Here is a 19023-nt window from a genome sequence, read left to right as displayed (position 1 = left end):
AAAATCGCTTAGGCGGTTACAGCGCCAATTAAGAAGAAGAAGAAGTAGTAACATAGAAGCTAATATAAATAACTTTATGAAAGTTATGCAGGAGCAACGATGGCAATGCAGAGCATGGTATAAGATTTGATAAAAAATCAAAATCTATTACTTCAAGCCATTTTAGCTAACCCATGAATAATCTCAAAATTTGTTTTTGGAATGCGAACGGGCTAAACCAGCATAAAAACGAACTAGAAATTTTCCTAGAGCGCTTTCATATAGACGTTTTGCTTGTATCTGAAACCCACCTTACGCAATTTAATAACTTTCAAATTAATGGGTTCAAATTCTATGATACTAAGCATCCACAAGGGAAAGCCCGAGGTGGAACAGCCATTCTCATTCGTAACAGAATAAAGCACTATGAATTAGAACCGCAAAGGGATGAGTTCATTCATAATACTGCAATACACATTGATGACCACTTGGGTGGCCTTACTGTATTTGCTATATACTGCCCCCTGGTCATAACATAACGGAAAAACAATTTGATGACTTTTTCCTAAAGTTTGGCAGTAAGTTTATTGTATACTGTTGCCAGACGTACTGATTTTATCAGTACAGTACTGATTTTTCAACTCTTGTACTGATTTTATTCATTTCTTCAATCAGTACGCTAATGTCCTGATTTTTCAAAATTTGTACTGATTTGTACTGAATTTTCAACTGAAATAAAATACATTAGGATTTTCTTAAGGTTTTTACATAACGTTGGAACTTGCTTAAACTGCACTGTAAAAAGTAAGAAGAAAATAATTTAATTATAGTTGACATGTTTCAAATAATATTTGATATGTCCAAGAAAATAATACAACAAAAAGATCAATCGTTTTATGGGCACATCGCCGTGTCGTTACGTACCAGTTGCGATAATATGATGGAGCTTAAATTATTTAAAAAGAAGGATGACGTTTTTTGTCGAGTGTTGTTAGTTATCTCGAAAATATTTTTCAGTTTAATAACTGCAAATTTTAATATTCGAATGGCTTTTGCCTATAACTTCCAATTCTTTTTTCAAAATTTAATGACATTGTAAAAGAGCTTTGCACACAAGACATAGAGCTAGATATTCTTTTTAGCGAATTATTAGTCTTTCAAAGTTTTTGCGAAGTTGAAAAAAATAATTTAAGCCATGAAAAAATATACATAGATGCATTCCTTAGATAGTGGTACTTTTCCACAGTTTGAAAAAATATGTAATTTTGTTTTTGTCAATACCACACTCAAACGAAACAAACGAGAGGATCTTAAGTATAAAATTAGCTTCCTGACGCAAATAGAGAAACCGGCTTCTAATTAAAATTTTGTAAAGTGACCTTCAAAATAAAAGTAATTTTAAAATGAAACGTATAGAATTCTTTGACTATTTAAACACTGAAGATTGAACCATCTCATTATTGCTATTCAAATATGTCATAAATATAAAGTAATTTATGGCACTCATGTTAAAATGAATAACACTTTTATTTCTTATGAACTATACTTTATTTATACCACAACATTGTTAAAAACAAGTACTCTGGCGTTTTAAAGCATTATCTGTTACTTACATTCATAATTTTGCTTTATAAAAAATTGTACTGAAAAGTACTGATTTTTTTAGCATGAAAAAGTTAAATGTACTGATTTCGTGCATAAAAAATCTGGCAACTCTATTATTGTAGCAGGAGACTACAACGCCAAACATACATTCTGGGGGTCTAGATTGATTACACCAAAGGGTAGAAATCTATATAAAGTAATCCAGAACAGAGGATTTGACGTCTTGTCTACTGGTCAGCCAACGTATTGGCCATCTGACCCCCAAAAAATACCCGATCTTATTGACTTTGGTGTAAAAAGGGTATTGCGCGACACCGAGTTAATACTGAAGCCTTATTTGATCGCTCTTCAGATCATTCACCCTGCCTCATAACATTATCAATGTTTATTAATAATGAAGAAAAACAAAAAAATCTTACAAATAAGCACACAAACTGGTTAAAATACATAAAGTATGTCAGTTCGCACATTGACCCGCAAATTCCTATTCGGACCAAGAATGATATCGATAGGGCAGCTGAAAAACTCACACAGTTAAGGCCGCAGAAATTGCAACACCAAATCCTTCTATTAAACATCGCAGTTCTTACTGCCCTGCCCTGGCCTGCACACCCCAAACATTCTTAACTTAATGAGTAAAAAGCGCAAATTAAGAAGAGAATGGCAAAGAATTCGCTCTCCAATGCTTAAACAGGAGCTGAATGCGTGTACAAAGGAATCACGTATTTTGTTGCAGGCGGAAAAAGAGAGAAGTATGCAATCGATCGTCCAGTCCTTGTCTGCCTCGAAACAGACCGACTACTCCCTTTGCGAACACTGAAGCATGCGAAGAGGCCCGTTCTTCGAGAAACACCATTACGTTCTCAGAACGGAAGCTGGGCGAGGAATGATGAGGATACAGCAAACGCTTTGGCGTGTCCTCTTTCACAAGTCTTTAGACCCAATGAAGGTGCTCATCCTTCCAGTATTTCAATACCTCCCAGTAGCCTTACCAAAAATCCGCTTCGGTTAAAAAAAAATTAATTAACACCATTGTTCATGACATTCAGAAGAATAAAGCGCCTCGTTACGATAGGATTACAGGTGAAATGATAAATGAGGTTCCACTAACTGCCGTACGTTTTTTATTACGTATTTTTAATAACATGCTTAAGTTGGAGCACTTCCCCGACTTATGGAAACTTTCAGAATAATTAAGCTTTTGACAAAGTCTGACATGACGGCCTTATATACAAACTAAAGGTTTCACTCCCTGCAAATACGCATGTAATTCTGGAAAGCTTTCTGCTGGGCAGAAACTTCAGAGTCAGGCAGAATTCCTTTAGAACGGAGGCAGTGTTCTAGGACCCATATTGTACGTAATATACACTCGTGATTTGCTAACTGATGAAACTCTAACCATTTCAACATTTGCTGGTAACACAGCTATCCTAAGCAGTAGTTCAGACCCTAAAGAGGCTTCTTACAAACTGCAAGAATATTTGAAAAAGTTAGAGCTATGGCTAGGTTCTTGGAGGATAAAGGTTAACGAGAGCAAGTGTGTTCAGACAACATTTACTCTTGTCCACCACTCAAAATAAACAGCAAGGCTATACCACAAAAAGATAGTGTCATGTACCTTGGGATGACTTACCTGGAAAAAGCATATAGAAAACAAAATTTCTCAAGCGAAACTAAAACAAGCAAGCCTTCAATGGGTTATAGGACACAAATCTAAATTAAATCTAGAAAACAAGATGCTGTTTTTTGATATGATGATTAAACCATGTTGGGCATACGGAATTGGACTTTGGGGCACAGCGTGCAATTCCATTTTGAACTGACTTCAAAGACCGCAGTCGAAAATTTTACGCGCCATATGCGGAGCACCGTGGTACATAAAAAATACTAATATCCACAAAGATCTTAATGTAAATACGGTGCATGAGGCCATACGAGGGCGAAGCACCAGGTACTCAGTATGGTTAATGAACCACCCAAATCGGCTAGCGAGAGATCTTCTTAGCCCGAGATATGCAAGAAGACTAAACAGAAAGGATTACTCCGATATTACCAAATTATGAGCAATATAATATACATATGTGGATATTCGCAATATATCAATGTAGGCTCTGGAACTTGTCCTTTCAGACCGACCACCCAACACCAGTGTCAGTGCGGCTCGGAAGCTTGTCCTTTCCAGCCGAACATAGCCTACTGGATTGTAATTACTTAAATATAGAGAAGCGAAGGCGCGGCGTGGAAACTAGTCCTTTCCACCCGCCCAGGCAGTGCGGCTCTGGAACTCGTCCTTTCAGACCGCCTGCCCAGCACGATATCCAGCGATCCTGCTGATCGGAATCCTGTCCATTCGGACAGCTGCAACAACTGCAATAAATATATATTTAAAAAAATACAAAACTTTCTAAGCATATTGCGGCAGAAATTTTAAATTTAATGGTAGTTTGTAAGATTTGAAAACTTATTGTTAGTTTCGAAAGAAAGATTCAATAAATAAATACATATTATAACAAAAAAATGTCATTTTGTCATTTATTGAGCAAGAAAATTACTTTAAAAACTTTAATATTGATAAATTGTCAGGAATAATAAAATAATCTGGTAGAGTGGGGTTACACTTATTACCGTATCTAGTTGGTATATACAGTATATTTTGCTTAGCTGCCCATCCTTCTTTGCACGAAAAACTTGTGCACTTAACCGAAAAAAGCACTTAAGCGAATTTTCTTTGCTACTTCAATGAGGAAGGTATCCGAATCCCTATGAAACCAAATAATGGAGGAGCACTTACCACGTAGAAATTACTGCAAGCGAAATTTTTACCGAATGGTATCTAATTATCTCTATAACTACATTAATTGATAGCCATTTTCGTTGTTCTGCGAGATGAGCAAAATAAATAAAAGCTTGTAAAATTAGGTAATTGTAGGGCCAGTGCAGGTAAACCTAATACTTTCTTTGATAGTTAATAATAGTTGCACAATTTTTAAGGCAGGTACCGCCAATGTGCAGGTATGTTGAATGCATCTATCGGAGGAGTTTCCATATAAATGTTAAGAATAATGCCGCTAATGCGCATTTTAGGGTAGGTATCTTAAATGTGCACTTAAGCATAAAGGCAGAAAAGTAAAATATACTGTAGTAGGAATGTTAATCCCGGGAACCCGGTATTTTTTAAGTCTCGAAAATCCCGGAATTATTTGCCTAGAATCCCGGGATGTTCGGGATTTATAATTTATACTGGTGGCAATAATGGAAACGCTTTATGTTGAACAGTTTTGGCTATATTTCTTTTGTTTATTTAATATTTGGAGTGCAATGGGGTATAGTCGTTGTGCTGGGTATGCAGTTACTGTCGCACGGCTATACTCAATCCCGACTCTTGCGTCCTCGATCGCGCACTCTGGGCAACGTGAGCAACCCATGTGCGAGATGCGGTAACCAATCCGAGTGGAGCCTTGGGTCAAGGAAGAAAGAGAGGGAGCTTTGGTGGGGCCACTCCGACTTATTCGGTTTAAGGGCTCACTGAAGTCTGCAGCGTCTGCTCCCCAGTAGGTGCGGCTGCAAGCGGGTGTCTATCTTGGAGCAAGCGGCTCGCTTTATAAACGTGTATTCGGTTACGAAACCACCCCCGCAACAATGGGTTGTGCGCCGGGTTTGGGACCCGCCACGTAAAAACAGGCTCCAATGAAAATGAGATACAAAGCCTCGGATGAGAACCCCTCTTTCAATGACGACCACGGCAATCGATTAAAGGACTACGATTTGAGGGCATGCACCTGGAATGTCCGGACCCTTAATGGGGAAGGTGCCTCTGCCCGGCTGGTTGATGTCCTCGTAAGAGCGAAAGCTGACATCACCGCCATCCAAGAAATGCGTTGGACGGGGCAAGGCAAGCAATGTCTGGGGCATTGCGACGTATACTACAGCTACCATGTAAAGGAATGCAAATTCGGTGTTGGATTTGTGGTGGGAGAGAGACTCCGTCGCCGAGTACTGTCGTTCACCCCGGCGGACGACCGTCTAGCCATAATCCGCATCAAAGCGAAACGCTTCAACATCTCGCTGATCTGCGCCCATGCCACGACGGAAGAGAAGGATGAGGTATCCAAGGATCTCTTCTATGAGCGCTTGGAGCGCACGTATGAGCGTTGCCCCCGCCACGATATCAAAAACGTGCTTGGCGACTTCAATGCCAGGGTGGGCAAGGAAGGGATCTTTGGAACCACCGTCGGAAAATTCAGCCTCCACGACGAAACGTCCGACAACGGACTGAGGCTGATCGACTTCGCCGGGGCCCGAAACATGGTATTATGTAGTAGGGATGTTGCGGATGCGGATGCGAACGCGGATGTCATATATTTTTAAGAAATAATTTAGATGGGTGATTTAGGTAAATAAAAAAGGGAAAGGTTAATAACTTTTAATAATCTGCCTTATCCTGAGTTTTGCCCGAAAAAAATTCAACCGACAATTTGTATTCCGCCCATAGTAAATATGTACATGAAAACCAAAAGTGAAAAGTGAACCGGTTCGGGGAAAATTAAACTCATAGTAAGACTGAATGTTTTTTTAGTACTTGAATTTAAAAATTGGAACATTGTACTTAACAAAAACTTTTTGAAGGGTCATAAATCAAACCTGCGCCTCTATATTACTACTCGCTCGAGGAGACAAACTTGAAAAACTTGAAACTTCGCAAAATTGTCAATTCTTTTCGATTGACACTGCACCAGTTGAGACGACTTTCAGTTATATTTATTTATTTTTATTGCAGTGCAATAATTACTTTTTGAGAGTTTCGTCGGGGCTTCAAATGTCGGATGTATACTCCTGATTTTCATCTTCACAACCTAGCATCATGGCACAATCGTTGTTTAAACAACGTTTTTTTCCAAAGAATTCTTCATTCTCATTTTTTGGTTGTTTCAAAATTTGGAGAACCTGTCACGTCATCAGCGTTTTTCGATTTTAGTTTTTGTAACTCATTTTTAATGCTTTCTTCTGTGACTGGTTAGATATACGTCTGTGCACTTGCACAATATTCCAGATACCGAAAATAACAGTTATTTTTTCCGAGTTAAATTTGGCCTAATATTTTTTATTCCGAAATAAACGTCCTAACCGGATAATAAACAAACCGCTTATCCAAATTAAACAAATTTGGTATCATATGAAGGAGGACTGAAATAGCTTTTTAACAGAAACGAATTAAGGTTACTACCTCTATTTATATTTTTTTATAACTTAATACTGGGGAAATTCATGTAAATACATACCTGACCCAATGTTTGCTCTATGGTAATTAATTAACATTTTTTATTGAAATATTTTTCAATGTGTGGCTTTCCTCGTTTAGACATTTCAGTTTTAAAGCTATTTCAGTCCTCTTTCATTGGATACCAAACTTGTTTAATTTGGATAAGCGGTTTGTTTGTTATCCGGAAAGTACATTTATTTCGGAATAAAAAATATTGGCCAAGTTTAACTCGTAAAAAATTACTGTAATTTTCGGTCCCTTCAATATTCGCATTCGCAAAAGATCCGCATTGATTTTTGCGAATGCGAGAGCGAATGCGAATGTTAAAATTAATGCGGAAGCTCCGCGGTTGCGAATGAGAATGCGAATATTCGCAACAACTCTGGTATGTAGTACTAGGTTCAAGCGATCATGTTGTGATAGACATGCATGCTTCCAGACCACTATCTTGTTGCAGCCAAGATACGCACCCGACTCTGTGCAGCAAAAAATGTGCGCCCAAATATGCAACCAGAATGGGTATCAAAGGAAGGAGAAGATTCTGTAGAGTTGAAAAACATTACAATTTTTGGGACGGGTAGGTATTGAAAATACACTTTTATAATTTTATCCTCGAATATCCTTGACATTTTTCAATTCTTATTTTTGAAAAAAATTATTTGTTAAGGACTAACTTTATTAGCTTAAAAAAATTAAGTAGATTAAAGGGGCATTTTCAATTCCTATTCGTCCTTATGAACCCAAAAAAATTATTTCCTGTGGTACCCATACTTTTGTTTTCCACTGCACTGATTTTTTTTTAATAAAGTTTGGAATTAACCATATCATTGAAATTATAACGAGCCCTAACCGCCAAAATAACGTAAGTGAAATTTTTTTAAAAATTTTCGTTTTTATGCAGAAATGCATCTAGATGTCCTAGGAATATTAGCGCCACCTTGCGTATCTTTTTTTGCAAAAGTATTGCCCCTATCGTTACCAGTACATATATATCTCGGATCACAAATACGATTTTGAGTAATAACTCGACTCCAGCGCCACCTGGCGTTTTAAGTTGTGAACTTAAACTATACAGGGACCTACTCAAACACATACAAAAAATTCATTAAACCCGTTTCGATCGTTTATTAGGAGTTCACCCACCAGAATAAGTATTTTACATACTGACACTCTTCGGCATTTTTTCCATACAAAAAAAGACTATAACGCATTCGTTATACGGAGAAAATGCGCAACATCATCAGCGACAAAAATCAAATCTAAAAATCAATGCTAACTTATAACTATTTAAAACTTTCACTTTATGATACTGAAATTGTGTCAACTACAAAAGTGCATACTCAAAATTTGGTGCCATTTGATGCAAAATGAACTATATTTCTATAGAAAATTAACAATAAAATGTATTATGAAAAAGAAAAAAAACACTGTATTCTGGGTGTATGTATTTAGAGATACGTAAAAGTTTCAATATTTTTTGAAATCGCCACGCCCCCTTTTCCAGTAGCCCCGAAATCTATATACCGATTTCCAGGACACTACCACAAATACTTCCAGAGATATTCGGTATGAAAAATTCGATATGTATGGGTGATGCAGTAGGTGTCCAAAATTTCATAAAAATCGGTACAGCCGTTCTACCACCTTTTGTTTCCTTGCTAGAGGTTCTCAAATATTGCAAAAAATGCGATTTTTTGACACTTTGACCTCGTTTTTCTTAAATCTGGAGCTGATGGAAACTCTATGCTTACGGATTCGTAATCAGCACAAAAAAATCTGTCAAAAATATCGTTAACATTTGCTGCATTATATTTTTTTCATTTTTGTTGGTAATAAGCAGGGAACGGATTTTATGGAAATTTCCTTTTTTTCTGCTAAAGAGATAGAGTATATTCGATTAAGAATGTCCACGATTTAGCTTTCCCTGATTCCATATATACACATTTGAAGTTGCCTTTTTTTTTGCCTTTTTTAAGATAAGTATTTGCATTGTGGAACGATTTTCCGTCATCCCTTGTCAAATTTGGTTTGGAGACAAACCGGTTTCGGCGTTGTGCCATCTTCAGTGTCATTTTTCGTTCGAACGAAGGGATGACGGAAAATCGTTCCACAATACATCATACTCCTACCCTGTCGGAAACACAAACCACCAAAAAGAAGATATGTATTTGCCTTTTTTGCCTTTTTTAAGATATTTGCCTTTTTTGCCTTTTCTTCCTTTAAAAACGTGATTATAGCATTTACAATTTTTTTTTTTAAGATTAAAAAATATACACATGCCCATGCGGCAGGGACCTCTTGCCAAATTGGTGTTGGAAAAATTCAAAGCCGTTTTCTCAGCTAACGTAGGCTTGGAGACAATAAGGGGTGTGGAAAATACCCTTATTCCCGATAATATGAACGTTTCAAACGTTCCATATTTAAATTGGGCTCCACTTGTATCAACTTACGTCGAGCGCACATTCTTCGCGAAAATCGAAAACTTCAAAATGCATCTTGTGGTTCAATGTTACTACAACTATACAGATTAAAGTTTTATGAGTTAGAAACTCGAAAGGATAAAATAGTCAAAGATTCAAAGTATACATTTTTCATAGTTTTTCTCTTTTTACTTGTAATATAGACATTTCTAAAATAAATGTATTTTTTGATTGTTCTTCGTATTTTCTGTCTTTTTTTTAGTGCCTTATTTTGTTTTTTTTTTGCAATACCTAGTGCCTTTTCCTGCCTTTTTCGCTATTTTGTTTTGCCTTTTTTGCAATACCTAGTGCCTTTTCCTAAAAATCCGTTCCCTGGTAATAAGTATTGTTCAATAGCCAATACCCTGGTCCACCTATCACAAGAAAGTATCCTGTATGTTAATCCTGGCAATAAGCTACCTAAATGCCAAATTTCAAGCAAGTCGCACCATAAATAAGATTTTATCCAATAGATCGGTATCTGGTCCACCTATCAGAAAAAATATCCTATATGTTAACCCAGGCAATAAGCTACCTACGTGCCGAATTTCAAGCAAATCGGAGCATAACTAAGATTTTTGCGAATAGATTGGTCCCTGGTCCACCTCTCAGAAAAAAAGTATTCCATATGTTACTCCAGGCAATAAGCTACCTACTTGCCAAATTTCAAGCAAGTGGCACCATAAATAATATTTTTTCGAATAGATCGGTCCCTGGCCTACTTAACGGAAAAAATTTATCCTATATGCTAATCTAGGCAAAAGGCTACCTACGTACTAAATGCAGTTTTTCAGCGTAGCTCGATCCCTGCGCCACATATCGCAAAATTTAAAACTTTGTGCACTCCGCCTTCTAAACACCTTTCCAAAAACGTAGCAGCCATTCGAATCGGTTATGAAACATAGGAGAAAATTGTTCCCAATTGATTCATGCTCACAATAAATTTCACAACTATCCGAAATTTTCCAAGCTTCACAACGAATTTTCCACCTTTACATCGTCCAAAATCTTCAAATCATGGGATAAAATGCAAAATTTCGTCGAAAAAAATTCAAATTTTTCGCGTTCTTCCGGATTTTTCCGAGTTTTCCACTTAGAATTTTCTATTTTTCCATTCGAAAGCCATTCGGAAGGAATTGCACACAAAATTCCATTGTTCCAATTTCACAACTTTCCTGGAGGGTTTTCCCAAAATTTTATTTCGTAAGAACCTTCTCCTGGCAATTACGGACAACTAAAAACAAGTAAGAAAGTAAGTTCGGGCGGAGCCGAACATTAAATACCCGGCGCAAGTATTAAATATATGTTTTCCACCTTTCCGAAAGCTACCGCTACTTGATAAGCCGGCGTGTACAAATTTTAAGTAAACTAGCGTCCTTAAATTTCAAAATATTCAAATTTCAAGCATTTCTGAAACTTACCGTTATATGAAAAGCGACCGTAATTTTAGTCCGATTTCAACAATTTTCAATGGTTTACTTTTATGTGGCAAGCACAATAACCATACCGAGTTTGGTACAAATTGCTAGAACGGTTAGCGAGATACATATACGTGATCATAAGTGGGCGGTGCCACGCCCATTTTCCAAAATTTTATCATAAACGTATTTCCTGGCAAAGAATTGTTGCAACCATCATTTTGAATAAATTAGCTTTAATATTTACTGATTTATCGGGGATTTCGTATTTCTCGAAATTACCGTTATATGGGATGTGGGCGTGGTTATTGTCCGATTTTAAAAATTTTCGGCCATTTTGTATGCTGTACCAGGGCCAACAACTTTGCCAAGTTTGGAATAAATTGATGCAGCGGTTACCAAGATATACACATGTAACCATAAGTGGGCGTGGCTACGCCCATTTTCAAAAAAATGTTAATATTCTTATTTTTCGTCTAAAATTTATTATAAATATCAATTTTGAGTGAATTATCTTCAGTAGTTACTAAAATATCGCAGTTTTTGTATTTCTGAAAATTACCGTTATATGGGAGGTAGGCGTGGTTATTGTCCGATTTTGCCCATTTTCAATACCATCCGTCCTACGCCCGAAAGAAATACACGTACCAAGTTTCGTTAAGATATCTTAATTTTTACTCGAGTTATCGTGTGCACAGACGGACGGACAGACGGACGGACAGACAGTCACCGCTTAATCGATTTCTCTTTTCTTTCTGATCATTTATGTATACATTTGTCTATATCTATCTCGATTCGTTTTGCCTGTTACAAACAACCGTTATGTGAACAAAGTTATAATACCCTTGTGCACGAGTGCGCTCGGGTATAAAAAGGTGGCTCCTATAGCTGCATTATTACATCTATTCCGTGTGTTGCAATATCCACGGAAGCAGCAGTTATGAAGAAAATGATTTAAAAATATTAGATAAATTCTCTACTTATATGTTTAGCTTTTCTTTGTTTTATTTTTCCAACGACAAAAGCTGGACTTTTTTGTTTATACCTTAGAAGTATAGTTTATCTGTAAAAGGGGTGTAAAGGAAACATGATTGCCTATTTATATAATTGATATTCACCCCTATGCTGTAATCCGAAAGTTCGTAGTTACGAATTCGTAGCTCCGTTCCGAAAATTCGAAAATTGGTATGCTGTAATCCGATCGTAACTATCAACGGCGTTGCCATAGTGAAATTCGAAGTTCTTAATCAGCTGCTTTGGCAGAAACAAATCAAAATAAACAGAATCGCAAGTGAACAGTGAAATTAAAAAAAATTGTTTAATCGTATTTGAAAAAGCTTTTCCTTAATTAAGTAAAATAGAATGGATTCAGTGGCCGGTGCACTTTTGTCTCAGGAGGAAGAACATGCTGCAGTCAACTGTTGCATTAATATACAAAGGAGATTGCTACGAGACAGTTCTGAACCATTTAGCTTAAATGATAAAATGTAAGTTTTATAATTGATTTCACTGATACACATATAAAATAATCGTTTGAATGTTTAAAGATTTGTAAAAAATTTCCGCCTCAACAAAGACGCATTTAAAAGCGTTTTAACAATTATGGAGGAAGAGCTTGGGTGAAGTGTAAAATCATCATCGGTGACTCCTGTAAGTAGATTGATGGCAGTTTTGAGGTTTTTCGCTGAAGGAAGCTACCAACACGGTGTTGGGAAAGATTTTGATGTGGGGTTGGCGCAATCAACGTTCTCAAAAACATTGACAAAAACTTTAAACATCTTGGAACGCCGACTGTGCCCAGTATGGATTAAATTGTCAATGACGGAGGAGGAGAATAAACGAGCCAAAATGTGGTTTTACAGGAGAACGCAATTCCCTGGCGTTATTATGTGTGTGGACGGCACGCACATTAAAATACTTCCTCCTGCAGACGAACCGTATTTGTACTACAATCGTAAGGGATACTACAGCCTAAATGCAATGGTGGTAAGTAAAACCACAAGAGCAAAGTGATTTTGTACGTGCAATTTATCGTAAATTTATTAAATAGATTTGCGATAACAAGATGCAAATAAGGTAGCAGGCAGTAGCCACGACTCACATGTGTGGAATGTAAGCGCTGCAAAAACCTATTTTGAAGAGAGATATCGGCAAGGAGACAAAACAACTTGGATATTAGGTATGTTATAAGTGGAATGAGAGCAAAATGTGTTAAATATAACTAAAAATATTTTGTTTAACAGGCGATGCTGGATATCCATTACAGCCGTGGTTAATTACACCATTCCGTTCTCCTGTGGCAGGAAGTAGAGAAAGCGCCTTCAACAAAACGCACAGTAAAGCGCGCAACATAGTCGAGAGAGTCATCGGCGTTTTGAAAAATAGATTTCGATGCCTGCTAAGTGCTCGCCAACTACATTATTCGCCCCAAAAAGTGGTACAAATAATTAATGTGGTATGCGCATTGCATAACATGTGCATTCACTACAACGTAGAAGATAATACACCTGATATTATGGATGATGAATATCAAGATGTAAATGAAGATGAAGCGCCATCAGAATTTTCCAGAGAAGCGTCAGACATAAGAATGCGAATTTTGAGATCATTACCTAACTAATGAAAACAATCCCATAACTTTGTACTTCATATTTATTTGATATAAAAAATTTAAAATAAATTCAGTTCTTTACTTAAAACTAAATATACAAAAAAATCAGTTGTTTTCTTAAATCTAATAGTTTGTACATATATACAGTTATCACAAGCGTAAGTTCATCTCTTAAGTTCAGTTCTTTTCTTAAATCTAATAGGTTTATACATATATCACAAGCGTTAGTTCAGTTCTTTTCTTAAATCTAATAGTTTATACATATATACAGATATCACAAACGTTAGTTCACTTCTTTAGTTCAGTTATATTCTTAAATCTAATAGTCTTAAATCCAATAATCTTTAAATAAAAAAAATTAAAAAATCAGCAGTTCAGTGCAAAATTAAATTAAATTCAAAAATAAAGAAATCTTAAAACAAAATGTATCCATTAGTTCATTTTTGCTGGCTTCTTTCTTGTATCCGCAGTAATTTTTCCTGCAAATCAAGCTCCCTTCTTTTAAGGGCCTCCATTTCAATATTGGGCCTCTTTAATTCACGCAATTTTTCCTTCTTCATGTCATGCATGTTTTCTTGTACTTGGTACATGCGTCGCACGTTATCTGCCAGCTCGTTTGCAGACTCAGCCTGGCGTTCCAAAAAGGCCAAACTTTTTTGGTAGTAGCTTCGTTGCAAATTTATTTGCTCCTGTACCAAAGTGGCCGTGTCGTTTTTTTTTTTTCCCGGAGGGGAACGCCTCTGCACATTGGCATTGTCTGGCTCAGTTGGCATAGGAATGACTGCCGCAGGTTCCACCACCGGTTGGGTCACCGTCTGTGTTGTTACCACACCAAAAGAGACAGCTCCATTGATCCCCGATGTGGAAGTGTGCAAGCCCGTCAACTCTATCCCTTTTTCCTCCAACTCATTGAAATTGTGCATTCTGTTGGGTCCACCACCAGTTGCCCTCGTCTCTGCTTTATTGGCGGAAAGCTTTCTTTTAATGTAGCACTTATAATCGAGCCATACCTAGAAATAGTATTGATATAAGGAAAACAATGATAAATAAATTTTGTGCTCTTAAAATTTTATCCGCACCTTTTTCCAGCTGGATACATCTTTTGTCGGTGGGCCTAAGCTGTTTAGCTGCTGAGCGACGCTTTCCCAAAACTCCACTACATCCTCTTTAGCTTCTTTTGCAAAGCCGCGAGCAATGTCCGGCCTTTCGGTCATGCATTCTACCATTTTTTCGTATTGCGACCGATTTGTTGTGATCTTCGACCTGATAATTTTGTAAATATTTAACAATAATCCATTTTTTTCCAATCACACTTTAACTTACATATTTTTTCCTTTACACACTTTATTTTATTGATATTTTAAAAGAATTCGCTTCGCTCCGACACCAGTGGCTCTTCGTAGAAAATTTCCGATAAATACATACAAATTACAGCTACGTCGGATTCAGGCATACCAACATTACGAGTTTCGAAGATGGTCTCCGAATTTCGAAATTACGATATGGCAACGCGGATTACAGCATACCATTTTTAAGATTCGTAGCAAAATCGAATCTACGACGGATTACAGCATAGGGGTGATTATTAACTTGACAAAGTAACCACGCTAGGTGAAGAAAATGATGTCGGTTTTTTCACAATTACGCAAGAACTCCACACAAATTTATCTTTGATAAATACCATAGCTTTATCACTTCTAAAGTCTGCAATTTATTCAAGGTCAAAGGTCACATACATTTATTTTTTCCATTTTTCAGCAAAACGGTATGGTTTGTCACAAAAATAGGTGAGACGAAAGTGTAGATAATACCATTGGAGGTTATGAAAGCGGTGCGAATTAAAAGTAATTAGAAACAACTATTTTTCTAATTGATAATTACACTAGTTTACAAGAAATTCCACCTGTGGTACTACAACATCACTTCCGATGTGAAATTTTTCGCTAAATCTGAATATGTAGTCAAGATATAATAAAGTGCAATAGTTTTTGAGATATAGCCAAATTTCGGTTTTTAGAGATGTGAAAAGTGCACTCACTTAATTGCATATTTTATTTTCCATAGCTGGCTCTCAAATGTCTTTCTACAGTAGTGAAGCACATTAAATTAACTATCTTCCGCATAAACGACGTTTTCCAAACGGATTAGTAGTTTAGGAACTAACCATTGATTAATCGACAATTTTGCCTAATTAAAAAAATAATAATAAAAAAAGTCACTTTCGGTAAAAATTTCAAAATGAAAGAACCTGTTAACTTTTGGATTCTTGCACGTCAAAGCATAATCCTTCATTAATACAATAAAGCCCCGCTCATCTACATTGAATAACAAATTTAGAAGTTATGAGCACTTAAGTAGAGATATGTACATAAAAAAAGTTTCTATACAAATTTATGATTTGCCTATTATGGAGTACACACCTTTTACTACAATTTTGAATCGCTATATCTCAGAAATGATAATCCTTAGGAATACAAATGTTTTATAGATAACTGTATGATCTACACCAGTGATTCCCAAAGTGGTCCAGATGGACTCCCAGGGGTCCACGGAAGACTCGACGGGGGTCCATGGTGACGTGAACAAAATATGGGAGTCCATGAGTTGTAAATGGGGGTCCACAAAAATTTATCTGGTTTCGATGTAAAGAACCAAAATGGTTGCTTGATAGCCTCTTTATTTAGATTTATTTTTTTGAGTGGTTTATAGTGCTCTTGACCCACTGCTGCACTTACCGTCACTTTGTGTTTTCATACGTGGAGAAGCTTTAAAGGCCACCTGCAGACTAAAAAGAACCGGATGCTGGTATGACAATGAGTTGGGCGCGGCGAAAATTGCTGGCGGCATGAGTGAGCCGAACATTTGATGAGTTTATGGTGAAGATAATGTAAATAATGCTAGCGCTCGCAGTGCTCTTAAAAAATATAACTCTTCCGAGCGAGAGAGTATTTTGATGTATTTACGAGCTCTATTTTTTAAAACCCACAAGTGTGTAATCACATTATTTTTATAAATAGAACACAAGAAAATATTTTTTTTTTATTTTGACCACTCTGAGTTTAGTTTTTGAATTCACCCGCGATGCAAATTTACATTGTTAGATCTTATTTTCACATTTAATTTTTTTACGAGCTTTGGGAATATTTAGAAATGTATAAGCAGGGGGTCCACCTTAACCGGTAAATTTTTGAAAGGGGTCTACGAGAAAAAAAGTTTGGGAACCTCTGATCTACCCTTTCGTCTCACCTATTTTTATGATAAACCTTACCATTTTGCTGAAAAATACAAATATATATATACAAATATAGATATATATATATATAAATATATGACATCAATGTTATTGTGGCTTGTTAACATTTTATTTTTAATGTTTTTATTGAGCTTTGTACCACGATTGTTTATTAGGAAAAATTGAAAAAGCAACAAAGTCTAAGCGGTAGAAGTTATAGCACTATTTCGGAGATCACCACATCTCCTCATCAGACTTCTTTTTTTCTAGAAAATAGGGCAATCCTGAAAAGTTTTTTGAGATACGGTGTTTTCGAACTGGCTGCCGAGATAAATCGATCTCCCACTCAGCAGTCGATATGCTTCTGCATATCATCATAAATCAAAGATTTAATGCCAAATCTTAAATAATACGATTTTCGTTATCATGTATAGAACTTGTGTAAACTTTTCCTACGTAAATAAAAAAAATCGATTTTCCTGTAAAGTTAAAATTTTGTCAAATAACGTATTTTGTTTTGATGAATGCGGTATGTACATACAGTGGTGGAAAAATAAATAGGGACACGACATTTTAACAAATTTTTCCCATTTTTCTTTCGTTTATTTAATATTTATAATTTTTTTTTTATAAAAGTTTAGCTTATTATCTAACAAAAGCCATATAAACTCATTTTTAAAACTTTGTGCAAAAATTATAAAAATTCTGTATATGCGGCTAAATTTTCAACTTTTTAATCAGATTTTTTAGAATTTTTCTAAGTATGCAGTTTTATAGCCCATAGTTCCTGAAAAATTGATTTTTTATAATTTTTATTCTGAATGTATTACGCACTTTTCTCCATAATAAAATTTTTCGAACATACTTTGTATAGATGAAAACGCGTTCAAAAAATTGCCAAAAATCAAGGAAATTTTTTAGCAAATTTTTGATTAAAAAGTTGAAAATTTAGATGCACTTTCGCAGAATTTTTATAATTTTTGCACAAAGTTTGGAATATGAATTTGTTTGGTTTTTGTTATATAATGAGCTATACTTTTATAAAAAATAATAAATATTAAATTAACAAAAAAAAAGGAAAAAATTGGTCAAATGTCGTGTCCCTATTTATTTTTCGACCACTGTATGTATATTTCTTACGAATTTTTGATAAATGAACCTGTTTTTACCTTCAATAAAAGCGCGTGAACTCCTGGATATCCTGCCCATTTGAGTTGCTGTTGCAACTTTTCAACTTTATCACGAGCATCAGGACGATCAAGAGGCAAGCGATGCAGCACACGTGTTAACAAACGCACCGCCAAAAGAAATTCATATTCATAATCGCTCTCCAGGAGAGAAACAGACAGCCAAAATAATTGAGCCAGTATTGTCATTTTATCATCCTGTGTATGTATGTAAAAAATATAGAGAAGATCCTAATAAATACAGGTATATTTTTACTCAAAGTTAAAGTCTTATCACCTGTGTGGCGCTGTCACCCAACATTTTCAAGCTTTGTGCGCTGCGTGAACGTGAAAGCGCTGAACCGCCGAATTTCGCTGTATTTCTTTCCATTTCAGACATGCCCGATGCGCGATTGCGTAACTCAACTGCAAATATTCGCATATACATATGTTTGTATAACATTACATGTACATAAATATGTTTCAAATATAATACTTCTTTAAAGTAACAAATTTTCGATTGACGAAAGCCGAACTAGAAACACAGAATTTATGATATCACTTTCATGACCAAAATTATACAGATCTTTTAACTGCATTGAAAACTGACGAAAAAAATATTAAAGTTCCTTTTTTTCTGTTTATAACAGTAGATGGATCTTTACAACGTTTCGAAAAATTAAAATATTTTCGTCAAACCAATTCTCCATCCAATGCAGTTGAAACAAGTCCAAGTTCGGGCGAAGCCGAACATTAAATACCAGGCGCACGCATCAAATATTGTTTCTTCACATTTCAGAAATTTACCGTTACATAGTAAGCATTGCAAACTTCTTCGATAGTTAGACTTACGGCTCTATTCTGTACCAGTGACAAATTCTTGTAACAGTTTTTTATACGCCAAAATATTTATATGAATAAGATTAAATTTGTCAGTTACAAAAGCTTTGTCACCGATACAGAATTTGGCTATTAATGGGAAAAACTTATGTAGTCATAAATAGGCAGTGCCACGTCCATTTTTCAAATTCCAAAATAATCTTATGTCTTTTTAAGAGAGTGTTGTGAGTATTAACCTAGAGTAAATAAGCGTCCTTTCTGAAATTTACCTTTAGGCTACGGTTACTAAATATGCATTCGTATTCTGACGAATTTTTGTTTGATGATTTCGTAGCAACAAAAAAATACGCGTTTGTTTTTTGATTCGTATTTTTTTGTTCCGACGAATTCATCAGAACAAAAGTTCGTCAGAATACGCATGCATAGTAACCGTAGCCTTATGAGAAAGGAGGC

General features: G+C 35.9%; 2 protein-coding genes and 1 long non-coding RNA gene across 3 annotated transcripts in view; 1 reads left to right on the top strand and 2 right to left on the bottom strand.

The window, feature by feature from the left end:
• Positions 1–19023, bottom strand: part of LOC118749276 (protein furry-like) — a 1083341-nt gene that overhangs the window by 110382 nt on the left and 953936 nt on the right. Inside the window, exons 27-28 of the mRNA XM_036484076.1 lie at positions 18029–18156; positions 17734–17949 (exon numbers count right to left, since the gene is read on the bottom strand). Coding sequence (XP_036339969.1) covers positions 17734–17949; positions 18029–18156 — 344 coding nt within the window. The remainder of the gene's footprint in view (positions 1–17733; positions 17950–18028; positions 18157–19023) is intronic.
• Positions 12012–12799, top strand: LOC118749284. Its single transcript, XR_004994192.1, has 3 exons — positions 12012–12208; positions 12269–12707; positions 12772–12799. It is a non-coding gene; the product is annotated as an uncharacterized LOC118749284 (long non-coding RNA).
• LOC118749278 lies at positions 13300–14822 on the bottom strand. The gene is made up of 3 exons (XM_036484078.1): positions 14656–14822; positions 14412–14595; positions 13300–14342 (listed from the first exon to the last, which is right to left on the bottom strand). Coding segments are annotated over exons 1-3 (759 nt in total). The 5' UTR covers positions 14658–14822; the 3' UTR covers positions 13300–13769.

This window comes from Rhagoletis pomonella, unplaced genomic scaffold, assembly GCF_013731165.1.
Source record: "Rhagoletis pomonella isolate Grant_MI unplaced genomic scaffold, Rhpom_1.0 Rhpom_scaffold_00014, whole genome shotgun sequence".
NCBI lineage: Eukaryota > Metazoa > Arthropoda > Insecta > Diptera > Tephritidae > Rhagoletis > Rhagoletis pomonella.
This window is presented reverse-complemented; position numbering and strand designations above follow the sequence as displayed.